The following is a 20,184-nucleotide window of genomic DNA, read 5'->3' as shown; positions in this document are numbered from 1 at the left end:
TTCCTTTGTTATCTCTTGCCCCACCCCCGCTTTACTTGCTTAAAACCTTTACATTTCGAATATCTGCTTGTTCTGAAGAAGGGTCACTGACCTGAAACGTTAACTCTGTTTCTCTCTCCACAGATGCTGCCAGACGTGCTGAGTATTTCCAGCATTTCTGGTTTTTATTTATTTATTATCGCCAATTTAACTAAACTGAGGAGTGATTTAGTGAATGTGACTGGAAACAGCTACTTGAAGGTAAATCAGTGTCAGAGCAGTGGGAGGCATTCAAAGGGGAGATTCAAGAGGTTCAGAGTAAACATATTCCCACAACGGGGAAGAGTGAGGCGGCCAAATCTGGAGCCCTACGGACGTCAAGGAGCTACAGGGTAAGATAAGGCAGAAAAGGAAAGCTTATGTCCGACACCGTAAAGTCAATACTACAGAAAGCCAAAAGGAGTATGGAAAGTGGAGGGGTGAAATCAAAAAGGAAATAAGGAAAGCAAAGAGAGGGCATGAAAGAATATTGGCAATCAAAATCAAGGTGAACCCAAATATGTTTTATCAATACATTAAGAGTAAGAGGATAACTAAGGAGAGAGTAGGGCCCATAAAAGACCAAAAAGATAATCTGTGTAGGAGCGGAAGATATTGGAATTGTTCTTAATGAATACTTTGCATCTGTCTTCACAAATGGGGGACAATGCAGATATTGTAGTTAAGGAGGAAGAGTGTGAAATATTGGATGTGATAAACATAGGGAGAGAGGAAATATTAATGGGATTAGCATCCTTGAAAGTTGATAAATCACCAGGGCCAGTGAAATGTACCCCAGGTTGTTAAAAGAAGCGAGAGAGGAAATAGCAGAGGATCTGACCATCATTTCGTTCCTTAGCTCAATCCATATGGCCTCATTTGATGAACCTTCCAACATATCATCCCTCCTCACAGCTGTAATAGTTTCCTTGACCAAAATTGCCACTCCCATCCTTTCTTATTCCCCTCCCTATCGCGTCTGAAAACCCTGTAACCAGGAACGTGAGCTGCCATTCCTGTCCCTCCTTAAGCCATGTTTCTGTAATAGCTATGATATCATACTGTCACATGTCTGTCTGTGCCCTCAGCTCATCTGCTTCATTTGCTATACTCCTTGTATTGAAATAGATCCCCTTGAGCACTGCCAAACTTTTAATTTTCTAACCTTTGTTTCCTCTGTCTTCCAGACTCATCCATTAATTTTCTGCCTTCCATTTTCATTTCTGATTTTGTCCCAGCTGAGTCCACCCTCAGGACCCCATCCCCCTGTCAAACTAGTTTAAACCCTCCCCAACAGCAATAGCAAAATGTTCCACAAGGAACTCAGTCCCGGCTCTGTTCAGGTGCAACCCGTCCAGTCTGTACAGATCCCATCTCCCCCAGAGCCGGTCCCAATGTCCCAAGAATCTAAAGCCCTCCCTCCTGCACCATCTTTCCAGCCACACATTCATCTGTCTTATCCTTCTATTTCTATACTCACTTGTGCGAGGCACTGGGAGTAATCCGGAGATTACTACTTTTGAGGTCCTGCTTGCTAATTTCTTACCAAGTTCCCTAAATTCTGACTGCAAGACCACATCCCTCTTTCTATCTATGTCATTGGTTCCGATGTGGACCACGACTGCTGGCTGTTCACCCTCCCCTTCAGGATGCTCTGCAGCCGCTCAGTGACATCCTTGACCCTGGCACCAGGGAGGCAACACACCATCCTGGATTCACGTCTGCAGCCACAGAAACACCTGTCTGTTCCCCTGACTATTGAATCACCTATCACGATGGCTCTTCCAGTCTTCCCTGTACCCCGCTGTGCAGCTGAGCCACCTGTGGTGTCATGGACTTGGCTCTGGCTGCACTCCCCAGGTGAAGCATCACTTTCCTCAGTATTCAGACCTGTTGGAGAGTGAGATGCACTCAGGGGTCTCCTACACTACATGCCTGATTCTTTTTAACTGCCTTACTCAAAAAAAAATACCAGCTACTCACTTGTTCATTATTATTAAGCTAGTTGCACCCTAACAGTGGTGGCCTCTTTCTGTGCCATATTTTTTCTATGGTCTATGGGCCCGGGCCCTGACTCTCTGCTGTTTTACTGATGCGCTGCTCACCTCCTCATCACCACAGTCACATTCCTCGAGGTCCTCCACATATCCGTTCCCACACCGGTGCGCTCCATACAGTTTACTCATGTCCGGCCTGTTGTAGAGACACATCCCACCACCCTTTTGGAAATAATTCCGCAGCTTGGCCTGGCTGCAGGAACTGAATACACGTGGAAATGGGTGTCTGGAAAACAAGGAGGGGCAGTCAGAGCCTGGAACAGGAAGGAGGAGCCAGTCACACTCCTTCATCCTCACCCTCAATAACAATCCAGCCTCACACTCACTCTCACCCTTACCCCCAACACAGATAAGAGGGACGCTCAGTGTTGGGAGCGAAGGCTAAATGGAGAGAGGGAGGGGAGGAGGGAGGGGAAGGGGGGGAAAGGGGGGGGGAGGGGGAAAGGGGGGGGAGGGGGAAAGGGGGGAGCGTAGACGGGGAAAGGGGGAGAGGGTAGACGGGGGAGGGTAGACGGGGAAAGGGGGGCAGGGTAGATGGGGAAAGGGGGGAGGGGGGAGGAGGGAGGGGAAAGGGGGGGGAGGGGAAAGGGGGAAGGGGAGGGCGAAAAGGGGGGAAAGCGGGAGGGGGGAAAGCGGGAGGGGGGAAAGCGGGAGGGGGGAAAGCGGGAGGGGGGAAAGCGGGAGGGGGGAAAGCGGCGGAAGGGGGAGGCGGGGCAAGGGGGAGGCGGGGCAAGGGGGAGGCGGGGCAAGGGGGAGGCGGGGCAAGGGGGAGGCGGGGCAAGGGGGAGGCGGGGCAAGGGGGAGGCGGGGCAAGGGGGAGGCGGGGCAAGGGGGAGGCGGGGCAAGGGGGAGGCGGGGCAAGGGGGAGGCGGGGAGGTGGGGGAAGAGGGAAGGGGAGGTGGGGGAAGAGGGAAGGGGGAGGTGGGGGAAGAGGGAAGGGGAGGTGGGGGAAGAGGGAAGGGGGAGGTGGGGGAAGAGGGAAGAGGGAAGGGGGAGGTGGGGGAAGAGGGAAGGGGGAGGTGGGGGAAGAGGGAAGGGGGGGAAGGGGGAAGAGGGAAGGGGGGGAAGGGGGAAGAGGGAAGGGGGGAAGGGGGAAGAGGGAAGGGGGAGGTGGGGGAAGAGGGAAGGGGGAGGTGGGGGAAGAGGGAAGGGGGAGGTGGGGGAAGAGGGAAGGGGGAGGTGGGGGAAGAGGGAAGGGGGAGGTGGGGGAAGAGGGAAGGGGGGAAGGGGGAAGGGGGGGGAAGGGGGAAGGGGAAGAGGGAAGGGGGAGGTGGGGGAAGAGGGAAGGGGGAGGTGGGGGAAGAGGGAAGGGGGAGGTGGGGAAGAGGGAAGGGGGAGGTGGGGGAAGAGGGAAGGGGGAGGTGGGGAAGAGGGAAGGGGGAGGTGGGGAAGAGGGAAGGGGGAGGTGGGGGAAGAGGGAAGAGGGAAGGGGGAGGTGGGGGAAGAGGGAAGGAGGGGGGGGGGGGGAAGAGGAAGAGGGAAGGGGGAGGTGGGGGAAGAGGGGAGGGGGAAAGGAGAGGGGGGAGAGGGGAGGGGAAAGGAGAGGGGAGGGGGGAGAGGGGAGGCGGGAGGGGAGGGGACGGAGGGGAGGCGGGAGGGGAGGGGACGGAGGGGAGAGGGGAGGGGAGGGGACGGAGGGGAGAGGGGAGGGGAGGGGACGGAGGGGAGAGGGGAGGGGAGGGGACGGAGGGGAGAGGGAGGGAGGGACGGAGGGGAGAGGGGAGGGGAGGGGACGGAGGGGAGAGGGGAGGGGAGAGGGGAGGGGAGAGGGGAGGGGAGAGGGGAGGGGAGAGGGGAGGGGAGAGGGGAGGGGAGAGGGGAGGGGAGAGGGGAGGGGGGAGAGGGGAGGGGGGAGAGGGGAGGGGGGAGAGGGGAGGGGGGAGAGGGGAGGGGAGAGGGGAGGGGAGAGGGGAGGGGAGAGGGGAGGGGAGAGGGGAGGGGAGGGGAGGGGAAGGAGAGGGGAGAGGGAAGGAGAGGGGAGAGGGAAGGAGAGGGGGAGGGGAGGAGGAGGGGGTGAGGGTGGGAGAGGGAGGGGGTGAGGGTGGGAGGGGGAGGGAGTGAGGGGGGGAGAGGGTGAGTGTGGGAGGGGGAGGGGGAGGGGAGCAGAGGGGAGGGGAGGGGAGGGGGAGGGAGAGGGAGAGGGAGAGGGAGAGGGGGAGGGGGAGGGGGAGTAGAGGGGGAGTAGAGGGGGAGTAGAGGGGGAGGGGAGTGAAGGTGGGACGGTAAAGAGAGCGGGGTGGGAAGGGGTGGGAAGAGAGGGGGGAGGGAAGGGAGAAGAGAGGGGGGAGTGGAGGGTGAGGAGGGAGGGGAGGGAGGGAAGGGGGGGAAAGAGAGTGGGGAGGGAAGGGGTGGAAGAGAGGGGGGATGGAAGGGGGAAGAGAGCGGGGAGGGAAGGGGGATGAGAGGGGGGTGGGAAGGGGGATGAGAGGGGGGTGGGAAAGGGGGGAGGGAGGGGACGGAGGGGGAAGGTGGGGGAGGGAGGGGGAAGGTGGGGGAGGGAGGGGGAAGGTGGGGGAGGGAGGGGGAAGGTGGGGGAGGGAGGGGGAAGGTGGGGAGGGGGAGGGAGGGGGAGGGAGGGGGAAGGTGGGGAGGGGGAGGGAGGGGGAAGGTGGGGAGGGGGAAGGTGGGGAGGGGGAGGGAGGGGGAAGGTGGGGAGGGGGAGGGAGGGGGAAGGTGGGGACGGAGGTGGAAGGTGGGGGCGGGAGGGGGAAGGTGGGGGCGGGAGGGGGAAGGTGGGGGCGGGAGGGGGAAGGTGGGGGCGGGAGGGGGAAGGTGGGGGCGGGAGGGGGAAGGTGGGGGCGGGAGGGGGAAGGTGGGGGCGGGAGGGGGAAGGTGGGGGCGGGAGGGGGAAGGTGGGGGCGGGAGGGGGAAGGTGAGGGAGGAAGGGGGAAGGTGAGGGAGGAAGGGGGAAGGTGAGGGAGGAAGGGGGAAGGTGAGGGAGGAAGGGGGAAGGTGAGGGAGGAAGGGGGAGGGGAAGGGGGAGGGGGAGGGAGAAGTGGGAAGGGGGGGAAAGCGGGGGGGAAAGCGGGGGGGGGGGGAAGCGGGAGGGGGGGGAAGCGGGAGGGGGGGGAAGCGGGAGGGGGGGAAGCGGGAGGGGGGGGGAAGCGGGAGGGGGGGGAAGCGGGAGGGGGGGGAAAGCGGGAGGGGGGGGAAAGCGGGAGGGGGGGAAAGCGGGAGGGGGGGAAAGCGGGAGGGGGGGAAAGCGGGAGGGGGGGAAAGCGGGAGGGGGGGAAAGCGGGAGGGGGGGAAAGCGGGAGGGGGGGAAAGCGGGAGGGGGGGAAAGCGGGAGGGGGGGAAAGCGGGAGGGGGGGAAAGCGGGAGGGGGGGAAAGCGGGAGGGGGGGAAAGCGGGAGAGGGCGGAAGGGGGAGGTGGCGGAAGGGGGAGGTGGCGGAAGGGGGAGGTGGCGGAAGGGGGAGGTGGCGGAAGGGGGAGGTGGCGGAAGGGGGAGGTGGCGGAAGGGGGAGGTGGCGGAAGGGGGAGGTGGCGGAAGGGGGAGGTGGCGGAAGGGGGAGGTGGCGGAAGGGGGAGGTGGCGGAAGGGGGAGGTGGCGGAAGGGGGAGGTGGCGGAAGGGGGAGGTGGCGGAAGGGGGAGGTGGCGGAAGGGGGAGGTGGCGGAAGGGGGAGGTGGCGGAAGGGGGAGGTGGCGGAAGGGGGAGGTGGGGGAAGGGGGAGGTGGGGGAAGGGGGAAGGGGGAGGTGGGGGAAGAGGGAAGGGGGAGGTGAGGGAAGAGGGAAGTGGGAGGTGGGGGAAGAGGGAAGGGGGAGGTGGGGGTAGAGGGAAGGGGGAGGTGGGGGAAGAGGGAAGGGGGAGGTGGGGGAAGAGGGAAGAGGGAAGGGGGAGGTGGGGGAAGAGGGAAGGGGAGGGGGAGGAGAGGGGTGAGGAGGGGGAGGAGAGGGGTGAGGAGGGGGAGGAGAGAGGGGAGGGGAGAGGGGAGAGGGGAGAGGGGAGAGGGGAGAGGGGAGGGGAGAGGGGAGGGGAGAGGGGAGAGGGGAGGGGAGAGGGGAGGGGAGGAAGAGGGGAGGAAGAGGGGAGGAAGAGGGGAGGAAGAGGGGAGGAAGAGGGGAGGAAGAGGGGAGGAAGAGGGGAGGAAGAGGGGAGGAAGAGGGGAGGAAGAGGGGAGGAAGAGGGGAGGAAGAGGGGAGGAAGAGGGGAGGGTGAGGGGAGGAAGAGGGGAGGGGGAGGGGAGGAAGAGGGGAGGGTGAGGGGGAGGGGGAGGGTAAGGAGAGGGGGAGTAGAGGGGGAGGGGAGTGAGGGTGGGAGGGGGAAGAGAGCGGGGAGTGGAAGGGGAGGAAGAGAGGGGGGAGAGAAGGGGGAAGAGAGGGGGGAGTGGAGGGAGAGGAGGGAGGGAAGGGGGAAGAGAGCGGGGAGGGAAGGGGGGGGAAAAGTGGGGGGGGGAAGGGGGGGGAGGGAAAGGGGGGAGGGAAAGGGGGGAGGGAAAGGGGGGAGGGAAAGGGGGGAGGGAAAGGGGGGAGGGAAAGGGGGGAGGGAAAGGGGGGAGGGTGGGGAAAGCTGTGGGAGAGAGCGGGAAGCTGGGGGAGGGAGGGGGAAGGTGGGGGAGGGAGGGGGAAGGGGGAAGGTGGGGGAGGGAGGGGGAAGGGGGAAGGTGGGGGAGGGAGGGGGAAGGGGGAAGGGGGAGGGAGGGGGAAGGTGGGGGAGGGAGGGGGAAGGTGAGGGAGGAAGGGGGAAGGTGAGGGAGGAAGGGGGAAGGTGAGGGAGGAAGGGGGAAGGTGAGGGAGGAAGGGGGAGGGGGACGGGGAGGGAGGGGGAAGGTGGGGGAGGGAGGGGGAAGGTGAGGGAGGAAGGGGGAAGGTGAGGGAGGAAGGGGGAAGGTGAGGGAGGAAGGGGGAAGGTGAGGGAGGAAGGGGGAAGGTGAGGGAGGAAGGGGGAAGGTGAGGGAGGAAGGGGGAAGGTGAGGGGGGAAGGGGGAAGGTGAGGGAGGAAGGGGGAAGGTGAGGGAGGAAGGGGGAAGGTGAGGGAGGAAGGGGGAGGGGAGGGGGAGCGGTTGAGGGTGGGAGGGGGAGGTAGTGAGGGGGGGAGAGGGTGAGTGTGGGAGGGGGAGGGGGAGAGGAGGGGGAGGGGAGGAAGAGGGGAGGGGGAGGGGAGGAAGAGGGGAGGGGGAGGGGAGGAAGAGGGGAGGGTGAGGGGAGGAAGAGGGGAGGAAGAGGGGAGGAAGAGGGGAGGAAGAGGGGAGGAAGAGGGGAGGAAGAGGGGAGGGGGAGGGGAGGAAGAGGGGAGGGTGAGGGGGAGGGTAAGGAGAGGGGGAGTAGAGGGGGAGGGGAGTGAGGGTGGGAGGGGGAAGAGAGCGGGGAGTGGAAGGGGAGGAAGAGAGGGGGGAGAGAAGGGGGAAGAGAGGGGGGAGTGGAGGGAGAGGAGGGAGGGAAGGGGGAAGAGAGCAGGGAGGGAAGGGGGGGGAAAAGTGGGGGGTGGGAAGGGGGGGAGGGAAAGGGGGGAGGGAAAGGGGGGAGGGAAAGGGGGGAGGGAAAGGGGGGAGGGAAAGGGGGGAGGGAAAGGGGGGAGGGAAAGGGGGGAGGGAAAGGGGGGAGGGAAAGGGGGGAGGGTGGGGAAAGCTGTGGGAGAGAGCGGGAAGCTGGGGGAGGGAGGGGGAAGGTGGGGGAGGGAGGGGGAAGGGGGAAGGTGGGGGAGGGAGGGGGAAGGGGGAAGGTGGGGGAGGGAGGGGGAAGGGGGAAGGGGGAGGGAGGGGGAAGGTGGGGGAGGGAGGGGGAAGGTGAGGGAGGAAGGGGGAAGGTGAGGGAGGAAGGGGGAAGGTGAGGGAGGAAGGGGGAAGGTGAGGGAGGAAGGGGGAGGGGGACGGGGAGGGAGGGGGAAGGTGGGGGAGGGAGGGGGAAGGTGAGGGAGGAAGGGGGAAGGTGAGGGAGGAAGGGGGAAGGTGAGGGAGGAAGGGGGAAGGTGAGGGAGGAAGGGGGAAGGTGAGGGAGGAAGGGGGAAGGTGAGGGAGGAAGGGGGAAGGTGAGGGAGGAAGGGGGAAGGTGAGGGAGGAAGGGGGAAGGTGAGGGAGGAAGGGGGAAGGTGAGGGAGGAAGGGGGAAGGTGAGGGGGGAAGGGGGAAGGTGAGGGAGGAAGGGGGAAGGTGAGGGAGGAAGGGGGAAGGTGAGGGAGGAAGGGGGAGGGGAGGGGGAAAGGTGAGGGGGACGGGGAGGGAGGGGGAAGGTGGGGTGGGAGAAGGGGCAAGGGGGAGGTGGGGCAAGGGGGAGGTGGGGCAAGGGGGAGGTGGGGCAAGGGGGAGGTGGGGCGGGAAAAGGGGGAAGGGGGAGGTGGGGCGGGAGAAGGGGGAGGGGGGAGGTGGGGGAAGGGGGAAGGGGGAGGTGGGGGCAGGGGGAGGTGGGGGCAGGGGGAGGTGGCGCAAGGGGGAGGTGGCGCAAGGGGGAGGTGGCGCAAGGGGGAGGTGGGGGTGGGAGAAGGGGGAGGTGGGGGAAGGAGGAGGTGGGGGAAGAGGGAAGAGGGGGGAGGTGGGGGAAGAGGGAAGAGGGGGGAGGTGGGGGAAGAGGGAAGGGGGAGGTGGGGGAAGAGGGAAGGGGGAGGTGGGGGAAGAGGGAAGGGGGAGGTGGGGGAAGAGGGAAGGGGGAGGTGGGGGAAGCGGGATGGGGGAGGTGAGGGAAGAGGGAAGGGGGAGGTGAGGGAAGAGGGAAGGGGGAGGTGAGGGAAGCGGGAAGGGGGAGGTGGGGGAAGCGGGATGGGGGGGAAAGCGGGATGGGGGGGAAAGCGGGATGGGGGGGAAAGCGGGATGGGGGGGAAAGCGGGATGGGGGGGAAAGCGGGATGGGGGGGAAAGCGGGATGGGGGGGAAAGCGGGATGGGGGGGAAAGCGGGATGGGGGGAAAGCGGGATGGGGGGGAAAGCGGGATGGGGGGGAAAGCGGGATGGGGGGGAAAGCGGGATGGGGGGGAAAGCGGGATGGGGGGGAAAGCGGGATGGGGGGGAAAGCGGGATGGGGGAGAAAGCGGGATGGGGGAGAAAGCGGGATGGGGGAGAAAGCGGGATGGGGGAGAAAGCGGGATGGGGGAGAAAGCGGGATGGGGGAGAAAGCGGGATGGGGGGGAAAGCGGGATGGGGGAGAAAGCGGGATGGGGGGGAAAGCGGGATGGGGGGGAAAGCGGGATGGGGGGGAAAGCGGGATGGGGGGACGCGGGATGGGGGGACGCGGGATGGGGGGACGCGGGATGGGGGGACGCGGGATGGGGGGACGCGGGATGGGGGGACGCGGGATGGGGGGACGCGGGATGGGGGGACGCGGGATGGGGGGACGCGGGATGGGGGGACGGAGTGAGGGTGGGAGGGAAGGGGACGGGAGTGCAGCGGAGTGGAGGGGAAGAGAGGGGAGTAGAAGAGAGGGCAGGGGAGGGGAAGAGAGGGGTGAGGGTGAGTGTGGGAGGGGGAGGGAATGTGGGAGGGGGAGGGAGTGAGGGAGGGGGAGGGAGTGAGGGAGTGAGGGTGGGAGGGGGAGGGAGTGAGGGTGGGAGGGGGAGGGAGTGAGGGTGGGAGGGGGAGGGAGTGAGGGAGGAAGGGGGAGCGAGGGAAAAAAGGAGGGAGAGGGAAGGAGGGGGAGGAAGGGAGGGGGAGGAAGGGAGGGGGAGGAAGGGAGGGGGAGGAAGGGAGGGGGAGAAAGGGAGGGAGAAAGGAAGGAAGGAAGGGATAGAGGGAGAGAGGAAATAAAGGAGACAGGAAAGAAGGGATAGAGGGAGTGAGAAAGGGACGGTGAAAGGGAGGGATAGAGGGAGGGTTGGAGAAAGGGACGGAGAGGGAGGGGAAAGTGGAAGGGGGAAGAGAGGGGGGAGGGAAGGGGGGGGAAGAGAGGGGGGAGGGAAGGGGGGGGAAGAGAGGAGGGAGGGAAGGGGGGGAAGAGAGGGGGGAGGGAAGGGGGAGGGAAGGGGTAAGAAAGGGGGGAGGAGGGAAAGGGGGAAGGGAAAGGGGAGGAGGGAAAGGGGGAAGGGAAAGGGGGGGAGGGAAAGGGGGGGAGGGAAAGGGGGGGAGGGAAAGGGGGGGAGGGAAAGGGGGGGAGGGGGGACGGAGGGGGAAGGTGGGGGAGGGAGGGGGAAGGTGGGGGAGGGAGGGGGAAGGTGGGGGAGGGAGGGGGAAGGTGGGGGAGGGAGGGGGAAGGGGGTGAAGGGGGGGGGGAAGGGGGTGAAGGGGGGGAGGGGGAGGGAGCGGGAAGGGGGGAGGGAGGGGAAAGGGGAGGGAAGGGGAAGGTGGGGACGGAGGGGGAAGGTAGGGGAGGGAGGGGGAAGCTGGGGGAGTGAGGGGGAAGGTGGGGGAGGGAGGGGGGAAGGTGGGGGAGGGAGGGGGGAAGTGGGGGAGGGAGGGGGAAGTGGGGGAGGGAGGGGGAAGTGGGGGAGGGAGGGGGAAGTGGGGGAGGGAGGGGGAAGGGGAAAGGGGGAGGGAAGGGGAAGGAGGGGGAAGGAGTACGTAGGGAAGGGGGAGGTGGGAGAAGGAGGAAGGGGGAGGGGGAACGGGGATGTGGGGGCGCGGGGAGGGGATGTGGGGGCGCGGGGAGGGGAAGGAGGGGAGGGGGAGGGGGTAAGCGGGAAGGGGGGTAAGCAGGAAGGGGGGGGAAGCCGGAAGGGGGGGAAGCCGGAAAGGGGGGGAAGCCGGAAAGGGGGGGAAGCCGGAAGGGGGGGGAAGCCGGAAGGGGGGGAAGCGGGAGGGGGGGGGAAGCGGGAGGGGGGGGGGAAGCGGGAGGGGGGACGGGGGTGGGGGGAAGGGTGAGGGGGGAAGGGTGAGGTGGGGAGCGGGATGGGTGGAAAGCGGGATGGGTGGAAAGCGGGAGGGGTGGAAAGCGGGAGGGGTGGAAAGCGGGAGGGGGGGAAAGCGGGAGGGGGGGAAAGCGGGAGGGGGGGAAAGCGGGAGGGGGGGAAAGCGGGAGGGGGGGAAAGCGGGAGGGGGGGAAAGCGGGAGGGGGGGAAAGCGGGAGGGGGGGAAAGCGGGAGGGGGGGAAAGCGGGAGGGGGGGAAAGCGGGAGGGGGGAAAGCGGGAGGGGGGAAAGCGGGAGGGGGGGAAAGCGGGGGGGGGGGGGGGGGGGGGGAAAGCGGGGGGGGGGGGGGGGGGGGGGGGGGGGGGGGGGGGGGGGGGGGGGAGGGGGGGGGGGGGGGGGGGGGGGGGGGGGGAAGCGGGGGGGGGGGAAAGCGGGAGGGGGGGAAAGCGGGAGGGGGGGAAGCGGGAGGGGGGGAAGCGGGAGGGGGGACGGGGGGAAGGGGGTGGGGGGAAGGGTGAGGGGGGAAGGGTGAGGGGGGAAGGGTGAGGTGGGAAGGGTGAGGTGGGAAGGGTGAGGTGGGAAGGGTGAGGTGGGAAGGGTGAGGTGGGAAGGGTGAGGTGGGAAGGGTGAGGTGGGGAGCGGGAGGGGTGGAAAGCGGGAGGGGTGGAAAGCGGGAGGGGTGGAAAGCGGGAGGGGTGGAAAGCGGGAGGGGTGGAAAGCGGGAGGGGTGGAAAGCGGGAGGGGTGGAAAGCGGGAGGGGGGGGAAGCGGGAGGGGGGGGAAGCGGGAGGGGGGGGAAGCGGGAGGGGGGGGAAGCGGGAGGGGGGGGAAGCGGGAGGGGGGGGAAGCGGGAGGGGGGAAGCGGGAGGGGGGACGCGGGTGGGGGGAAGGGTGAGGGGGGAAGGGTGAGGTGGGAAGGGTGAGGTGGGAAGGGTGAGGTGGGGAGCGGGATGGGTGGAAAGCGGGAGGGGTGGAAAGCGGGAGGGGTGGAAAGCGGGAGGGGTGGAAAGCGGGAGGGGTGGAAAGCGGGAGGGGTGGAAAGCGGGAGGGGTGGAAAGCGGGAGGGGTGGAAAGCGGGAGGGGTGGAAAGCGGGAGGGGTGGAAAGCGGGAGGGGGGGGAAGCGGGAGGGGGGGGAAGCGGGAGGGGGGGGAAGCGGGAGGGGGGGGAAGCGGGAGGGGGGGGAAGCGGGAGGGGGGGGAAGCGGGAGGGGGGAAGCGGGAGGGGGGACGCGGGTGGGGGGAAGGGTGAGGGGGGAAGGGTGAGGTGGGAAGGGTGAGGTGGGAAGGGTGAGGTGGGGAGCGGGATGGGTGGAAAGCGGGAGGGGTGGAAAGCGGGAGGGGTGGAAAGCGGGAGGGGTGGAAAGCGGGAGGGGTGGAAAGCGGGAGGGGTGGAAAGCGGGAGGGGGGGAAAGCGGGAGGGGTGGAAAGCGGGAGGGGTGGAAAGCGGGAGGGGTGGAAAGCGGGAGGGGGGGAAAGCGGGAGGGGGGGAAAGCGGGAGGGGGGGAAAGCGGGAGGGGGGGAAAGCGGGAGGGGGGGAAAGCGGGAGGGGGGGAAAGCGGGAGGGGGGGAAGCGGGAGGGGGGGAAGCGGGAGGGGGGGAAGCGGGAGGGGGGGAAGCGGGAGGGGGGACGGGGGGAAGGGGGTGGGGGGAAGGGTGAGGGGGGAAGGGTGAGGGGGGAAGGGTGAGGGGGGAAGGGTGAGGTGGGAAGGGTGAGGTGGGAAGGGTGAGGTGGGAAGGGTGAGGTGGGAAGGGTGAGGTGGGGAGCGGGATGGGTGGAAAGCGGGAGGGGTGGAAAGCGGGAGGGGTGGAAAGCGGGAGGGGTGGAAAGCGGGAGGGGTGGAAAGCGGGAGGGGTGGAAGCGGGAGGGGTGGAAGCGGGAGGGGTGGAAGCGGGAGGGGGGGAAGCGGGAGGGGGGGAAGCGGGAGGGGGGGAAGCGGGAGGGGGGGAAGCGGGAGGGGGGGAAGCGGGAGGGGGGAAAGCGGGAGGGGGGAAAGCGGGAGGGGGGGAAAGCGGGAGGGGGGAAAGCGGGAGGGGGGAAAGCGGGAGGGGGGAAAGCGGGAGGGGGGACGGGGGGAAGGGGGTGGGGGGAAGGGTGAGGGGGGAAGGGTGAGGGGGGAAGGGTGAGGTGGGAAGGGTGAGGTGGGAAGGGTGAGGTGGGGGAGCGGGAAGGGGGGAAGCGGGAAGGGGGGAAGCGGGAGGTGGGGGAGCGGGAGGTGGGGGAGCGGGATGGGTGGAAAGCGGGATGGGTGGAAAGCGGGATGGGGGGAAAGCGGGATGGGGGGAAAGCGGGAGGGGGGGAAAGCGGGAGGGGGGGAAAGCGGGAGGGGGGGAAAGCGGGAGGGGGGGAAGCGGGAGGGGGGGAAGCGGGAGGGGGGGGAAGGGTGAGGGGGGAAGGGTGAGGGGGGAAAGCGGGATGGGGGAAGCGGGATGGGGGGTAAGAGGGAAGGGGAAGGCGAGGTTGTGGTATGGGAAGGGGGAGGTGGGGAAGGGGGAGGTGGGGAAGGGGGAGGTGGGGGAGGGAGGTAGGGAGGGGGAAGAGGGAGGTAGGGGGGGGGGGAAGAGGGAGGTAGGGGGGGGAAGAGGGAGGTAGGGAGGGGGAAGAGGGAGGTAGGGAGGGGGAAGAGGGAGGTAGGGAGGGGGAAGAGGGAGGTAGGGAGGGGGAAGAGGGAGTTGAGGGAGGAGGAACGGGGAAGCGGAGGTGGCGGAAGGGGGAGGTGGGTGATGGGGGAAGGGGGAGGTGGGGGAAAGAGGGAAGAGGGAGGTGGGTGATGGGGGATGGGGGAGGTGGTGGAGTGGGAAGGGGGAGATGGGAGAGGGGCAGTTGGGGAGGGCAGAGGGGGGAGGTGGGTTAGGGGGAGGTGGGGAAGGGGGAGGTGGGGAAGGGGGAGGTGGGGAAGGGGGAGGTGGGGGATGGGGGAATAGGGAGGTGGTGGATGGGGGAGGGAAGGGGCAGGGGGGAAAGGGGGAGGGTGACGTGGTAGAGGGGGAAGGGTGAGATGGGGGAAGGGGCGAGGGGGAAGGGTGAGATGGGGGAAGGGGCAGGGGGGAAGGGGGAGGTGGGGAAGCGGGAGGTGGGGAAGGGGGAGGTGGGGAGGGGGAGGTGGGGAGGGGGAGGTGGGGAGGGGGAGGTGGGGAGGGGGAGGTGGGGAGGGGGAGGTGGGGAGGTAGGAAGGGGGAAGTGGGTGATGGGAGAAGGGGGAGGAGGGGATGGGGGAAGGCGGAGGTGGGGGATGGGGGGGGAAGGGGGGAGGGGGATGTGATGGAGGAGGAAGGGTGAGGTGGCGGAGGGGGAAGGGGGAGATGGGGAGGGGGAGATGGGGGAGGTGGGGAAGGGGGAGGTGGGGAAGGGGGAGGTGGGGAAGGGGGAGGTGGGGAAGGGGGAGGTGGGGAAGGGGGAGGTTTTAGAGGTTGGGGAAGCGGCAGTGGGGGAAGGGTGAGGGGGAGTTGGGAATGGGAGTTGGGGGAGGGGGGAAAGGGGAATGCTGGAAGGGGAAAGGGGGAAGCGGGGAGGGGAAAGGGGGTGGGGGATAGGGGAGGGAGAGGGGGAGAGGCTGAAAGGGGAGGGAGAGGGGGAGAGGCTGAAAGGGGAGGGAGAGGGGGAAAACGGGGGAGGGGGAAAACGGGGGAGGGGGAAAACGGGGGAGGGGGAAAACGGGGGAGGGGGAAAACGGGGGAGGGGGAAAACGGGGGAGGGGGAAAACGGGGGAGGGAGGAAAGGGGGAGGGAGGAAAGGGGGAGGGAGGAAAGGGGGAGGGAGGAAAGGGGGGAGGGAGGAAAGGGGGGAGGGAGGAAAGGGGGGAGGGAGGAAAGGGGGGAGGGAGGAAAGGGGGGAGGGGGTGAAAGGGGGGAGGGAGGAAAGGGGGGAGGGGGTGAAAGGGGGGAGGGGGTGAAAGGGGGGAGGGGGTGAAAGGGGGGAGGGGGTGAAAGGGGGGAGGGGGTGAAAGGGGGGAGGGGGTGAAAGGGGGGAGGGGGTGAAAGGGGGGAGGGGGTGAAAGGGGGGAGGGGGAAAGGGGGGAGGGGGAAAGGGGGGAGGGGGAAAGGGGGGAGGGGGAAAGGGAAAGGGGGGAGGGGGGAAAGGGGGGAGGGGGGAAAGGGGTGAAAGGGGGGAGGGGGAGGGGGGAAGGGGTGGTGAGGGAAAGGAGGGAAGGGGAAAGGAGGGAGGGGGAATGTGGAGGGGGAATGGTGGAGGGGGAATGGTGGAGGGGGAATGGTGGAGGGGGAAAAGGGGGAGGGGGAAAAGGGGGAGGGGGAAAAGGGGGAGGGGGAAAAGGGGGAGGGGGAAAAGGGGGAGGGGGAAAAGGGGGAGGGGGAAAAGGGGGAGGGGGAAAAGGGGGAGGGGGGAAAGTGAAAGGGGAAGAGGGGAGGGGGAAATGGTGAGGGGGAAGCGGGGAGGGGGAAGCGGGGAGGGGGGAAGCGGGGAGGGGGGAAGCGGGGAGGGGGGAAGCGGGGAGGGGGGAAGCGGGGAGGGGGAAGCGGGGAGGGGGGAAGCGGGGAGGGGGGAAGCGGGGAGGGGGGAAGCGGGGAGGGGGGAAGCGGGGAGGGGGGAAGCGGGGAGGGGGGAAGCGGGGAGGGGGGAAAGGGGAGGGGGGAAAGGGGAGGGGGGAAAGGGGAGGGGGGAAAGGGGAGGGGGGAAAGGGGGAAAGGGGAAAGGGGAGGGGGGTGGGGGGAAAGGGGAGGGTGGAAGGGGAGGGGGGAGAGGGGAAAGGGGTGGGGGGAAAGGGTAGGGGGGAAGGGGTGGGGGGGAAGGGGCGGGGGGGAAGGGGCGGGGGGGAAGGGGCGGGGGGGAAGGGGAGGGAAAGTGAAAGGGGAAGCGGGGAGGGGGGAAAAGCGGGGAGGGGGGAAAAGCGGGGAGGGGGGAAAAGCGGGGAGGGGGGAAAAGCGGGGAGGGGGGAAAAGCGGGGAGGGGGAAAAAGCGGGGAGGGGGGAAAAGCGGGGAGGGGGAAAAGCGGGGAGGGGGGAAAAGCGGGGAGGGGGGAAAAGCGGGGAGGGGGGAAAAGCGGGGAGGGGGGAAAAGCGGGGAGGGGGGAAAAGCGGGGAGGGGGGAAAGCGGGGAGGGGGAAAGCGGGGAAAGCGGGGAGGGGGGAAAAGGGGAGGGGGGAAAAGGGGAGGGGGGAAAAGGGGAAAGGGGAGGGGGGTGGGGGGAAAGGGGAGGGTGGAAGGGGAGGGGGGAGAGGGGAAAGGGGTGGGGGAAAGGGTAGGGGGGAAGGGGTGGGGGGGAAGGGGTGGGGGGGAAGGGGCGGGGGGAAAGGGAGGGAAAGTGAAAGGGGAAGCGGGGAGGGGGGAAAAGCGGGGAGGGGGGAGGGGAAAAGCGGAGGGGGGAAAAGCGGAGGGGGGAAAAGGGGAGGGGGGAAAAGGGGAGGGGGGAAAAGGGGAGGGGGGAAAAGGGGAGGGGGGAAAGCGGGGAGGGGGGAAAAGGGGAGGGGGGAAAAGGGGAGGGGGGAAAAGGGGAGGGGGGAAAGGGGTAGGGGAGAGGGGAAAGGGCTAGGGGAAAGGGGAGAGGGGAAAGGGGGCAGGGGGAAAGGGGGCAGGGGGAAAGGGGGCAGGGGAAAGGGGGCAGGGGAAAGGGGGCAGGGGAAAGGGGGTAGGGGGAAAGGGGGTAGGGGGTAGGGGGAAAGGGGGTAGGGGGAAAGGGGGTAGGGGGAAAGGGGGAAAGGGGTGGGGGAAAGGGGGAGAGGGGGAAAGGGGGAGAGGGGGAGAGGGGGAAAGGGGGAGGGGGGAAAGGGGGAGGGGGGAATGGGGGAGGGGGGAATGGGGGAGGGGGGAATGGGGGAGGGGGGAATGGGGGAGGGGGGAATGGGGGAGGGGGGAATGGGGGAGGGGGGAAAGGGGGAGGGGGGAAAGGGGGAGGGGGGAAAGGGGGAGGGGGGAAAGGGGGAGGGGGGAAAGGGGGAGGGGGGAAGGGGGGAGGGGGGGAGGGGGGAGGGGGGGAGGGGGGAAAGGGGGAGGGGGGAAGGGGGGAAAGGGGGAGGGGGGAAGGGGGGAGGGGGGAGGGGGATAGGGGGGAGGGGGATAGGGGGGAGGGGGATAGGGGGGAGGGGGATAGGGGGGAGGGGGATAGGGGGGAGGGGGATAGGGGGGAGGGGGATAGGGGGGAGGGGGATAGGGGGGAGGGGGAAAGGGGGAGGGGGAAAGGGGGAGGGGGAAAGGGGGAGGGGGAAAGGGGGAGGTTGAGGAAGGGGAGGTTGAGGAAGGGGAGGTTGAGGAAGGGGAGGTGGGGGAGGGGGAAAGAGGGAGTGGGAGGTGGGGGAGGGGGGGGAAGTGGGGTGTTGCTATGATATTGTTGCTGTCTTCTCACCCTGTTGCCGCCGCCATGATGCAGCCTCCCTGTTCGGCTGAGGCCTGGACACAGCACCCCTGGACATCATGGTTCATTCCAAAATTGTGGCCAATCTCGTGGGCCATGGTGGCAGCTGCTCCAATCGCGGGAGCCGAATGATCCTGGGAGGGAGCAAAACAAAACAATTGGAGCATTGAGTGGCTCCCTCCTACTGACCCCGCCCCCTCTGGCTCCACCTCTGATCCCTCCTGCTGACCCCACCCCCTCTGGCTCCACCTCTGATCCCTCCTGCTGACCCCACCCCCTCTGGCTCCACCTCTGATCCCTCCTGCTGACCCTGCCCCCTCTGGCTCCACCTCTGATCCCTCCTGCTGACCCCGCCCCCTCTGGCTCCACCTCTGATCCCTCCTGCTGACCCCGCCCCCTCTGGCCCCACCTCTGCTGCCTCCTACTCCTCTGGCCACAACCCACAGGCCACGCCTCCCCCTGGCCGCTCCTCCCACTTGCTCTGTCTCCCACTGATTGCTGGGGGAGGGGAGAGTCCGCAGGAAAGGAGAAGATTTAGGCAAAGGGTTGGGTGAAGGGGGAGGTTGACGAGGGAGAGGGGAAGACGTTTGGGAGGGAAGGCGTATGGGGGAGAGGGTGGGGCAGAGGGGGAGGGGAGAGGGTGGGGATGAGGGAGCGAGGGTGTGAGGATGAAGGAGCGAGGGGTGAGGATGAAGGAGCGAGGGGGCGGGTGAGGAGTGAGGCTGAGGGAGTGAGGGAGTGAGAGGGCGGGTGAGGAGCAAGGCTGAGGGAGTGAGGGTGCGAGGGGGTGGGTGAGGAGCGAGGCTGAGGGAGTGAGGGTGCGAGGGGGTGGGTGAGGAGCGAGAGTGAGGGAGCGAAGGGGCGTGTGAGGAGCGAGGCTGAGGGAGTGAGGGGGTGGGTGAGGAGTGAGACTGATGGAGTGAGGGGGCGGGTGAGGAGTGAGGCTGAGCGAGTGAGGGAGTGAGGGGGCGGGTGAGGAGTGAGGCTGAGCGAGTGAGGGAGCGAGAGGGCGGGTGAGGAGCGAGGCTGAGGGAGTGAGGGGGCGGGTGAGGAGCGAGGCTGAGGGAGTGAGGGGGCGGGTGAGGAGCGAGGCTGAGGGAGTGAGGGAGCGAGAGGGCGGGTGAGGAGCGAGGCTGAGGGAGTGAGGGGGCGGGTGCGGAGAGAGGCTGAGGGTGTGAGGGGGTGAGTGAGGAGGGAGGCTGTCACTCTGTCCCCAGTTAGAATGAAGAGTAGTTCAGGAAGAGGAGGGTCAGATTGAGGACGAGGCTAACGAGGATGGGAAATATATACAGACATGGAGCAGATATAAATCCAGTTGGTGAGCTGCAGTCATGGGGATCTGATATCATCACAGGAACAAGGCTTAAACAAGGGGAGCATTCAGAACATAATATTCCTGACGACAGTATATTCAGAATAAAGAGGGAAGGATAAAATGGAGGGGGTGGGGTGACAGTCTTGATCAAAGATGCTGTGACAGCACTAGAATGAGTTAATGTAGTTGAGCATTCAAAGACAGAATCTATCTGGTTCGAATGAAGGAACAATAGAGGAGTTAGTTATTTTATTGCTGGCTGTGTGCAAAAGGCCACCAAATAATGGTAAGTAGATAAAGGAGCAAATCTGAAGAAATATGCAAGAACAAGAAACACTGACAATGGGGGACTTCAATTATCCGAATATAGAATGAGATAGTAACAATGTAAGATTGGAGAGGAATTCCTGAAATGTGCACAAGAGAACTTTTTAAAAAATCAGTGTGTTTCCACTCCAATGAAGAGGAAGGAATGCTGGGTCTAATGCTGGGGAATGATGAGGGGCAAGTGAAACATTTTTACAATTCATTCACGGAATGCGGGCGTCACTGGCCAGGCCAGCATTTATTGCCCATCCCTAATTGCTCTTGAGAAGGTGGTGGTGAGCTGCCTTCTTGAACCATGTGGGGTAGGTACACCCACAGTGCTGTTAGGAAGGGAGTTCCAGGATTTTAACCCAGCGACAGTGAAGGAACGGCGATATAGTTCCAAGTCAGGATGGTGTGTGACTTGGAGGGGAACTTGCAGGTGGTGGTGTTCCCGTGTATCTGCTGCCCTTGTCCTTCTAGTTGGTAGAGGTTGCGGGTTTGGAAGGTGCTGTCGAAGGAGCCTTGGTGCGTTGCTGCAGTGCATCTTGTAGATGGTACGCACTGCTGCCACTGTGCGTCGGTGGTGGAGGGAGTGAATGTTTGTAGATGGGGTGCCAGTTAAGTGGGTTTCTTTGTCCTGGATGGTGTCGAGCTTCTTGAATGTTGTTGGAGCTGCACCCATCCAGGCAAGTGGAGAGTATTCCATCACACTCCTGACTTGTGCCTTGTAGATGGTGGACAGGCTTTGGGGAATCAGGAGGTGAGTTACTCACAGCAGGATTCCCAGCCTCTGACCTGCACTTGTAGCCACGGTATTTATATGGCTACTCCAGTTCAGTTTCTGGTCAATGGTAGCCCCTAGGATGTTGACACTGACTCTTCCACCACTGAAACTAGTTTAAACTAGTTTGGCAGGGGTATGGGAACCGGAGCTACGGATCAGTAGATGGGGTAGCTGTTGAACAGGAAGATACCGAGTGCAGAGAGTCTGTGAGGAAGGTTAGACAATTTACACGACAAAGTTGCAGCCAGTATGATGGGTTGAAGTGTGTCTATTTTAACGCAAGAAGTGTCAGGAATAAGGGTGATGAACTTAGAGCATGGATCAGTACTTGGAGCTACGATGTTGTGGCCATTACGGAGACGTGGATATCACAGGGGCAGGAATGGATGCTGGATGTTCCGGGGTTTAGATGTTACAAAAGGAATAGGGAGGGAGGTAAAAGAGGTGGGGGAGTGGCATTGCTAATCAGGGATAGTATCACAGCTGCAGAAAGGGAGGTCGTCGAGGAGGGTTTGTCTATTGAGTCATTATGGGTGGAAGTCAGAAACAGGAAAGGAGCAGTCACTTTGTTGGGAGTTTTCTATAGACCCCCCAATAGCAACAGAGACAAGGGGGAACAGATTGGGAGGCAGATTTTGGAAAGGTGCAGAAGTAACAGGGTTGTTGTCATGGGTGACTTCAACTTCCCTAAT

General features: G+C 65.7%; 3 protein-coding genes across 3 annotated transcripts in view; all 3 read right to left on the bottom strand.

The window, feature by feature from the left end:
* The window catches only part of LOC137362382 (disintegrin and metalloproteinase domain-containing protein 33-like), a 378,256-nt gene that overhangs the window by 123,346 nt on the left and 234,726 nt on the right, over window positions 1-20,184 (bottom strand). Inside the window, exons 11-12 of the mRNA XM_068026792.1 lie at window positions 17,076-17,218; window positions 2,124-2,301 (exon numbers count right to left, since the gene is read on the bottom strand). Of these exons, the coding sequence (XP_067882893.1) occupies window positions 2,124-2,301; window positions 17,076-17,218 (321 nt within the window). The remainder of the gene's footprint in view (window positions 1-2,123; window positions 2,302-17,075; window positions 17,219-20,184) is intronic.
* On the bottom strand, window positions 3,890-8,546 carry LOC137362380 (uncharacterized; the record flags this gene model as incomplete). Its single annotated transcript, XM_068026789.1, has 2 exons — window positions 3,890-3,937; window positions 8,454-8,546. Coding segments are annotated over 2 exons (141 nt in total), but the record flags the coding sequence as incomplete, so codon positions are not given.
* Window positions 13,156-16,812, bottom strand: LOC137362378 (uncharacterized; the record flags this gene model as incomplete). The annotated part of the gene is given in 7 exon segments (XM_068026787.1): window positions 13,156-13,300; window positions 13,590-13,920; window positions 14,056-14,180; window positions 14,483-14,535; window positions 16,091-16,177; window positions 16,179-16,248; window positions 16,433-16,812. Coding segments are annotated over 7 exon segments (1,191 nt in total), but the record flags the coding sequence as incomplete, so codon positions are not given.

The sequence above is a fragment of the Heterodontus francisci genome, unplaced genomic scaffold, assembly GCF_036365525.1.
Source record: "Heterodontus francisci isolate sHetFra1 unplaced genomic scaffold, sHetFra1.hap1 HAP1_SCAFFOLD_480, whole genome shotgun sequence".
NCBI classification, from domain to species: Eukaryota; Metazoa; Chordata; class Chondrichthyes; order Heterodontiformes; family Heterodontidae; genus Heterodontus; species Heterodontus francisci.
The sequence above is the reverse complement of the archived record's forward strand: the minus strand, read 5'-3'. Positions and strand labels throughout refer to the sequence as shown.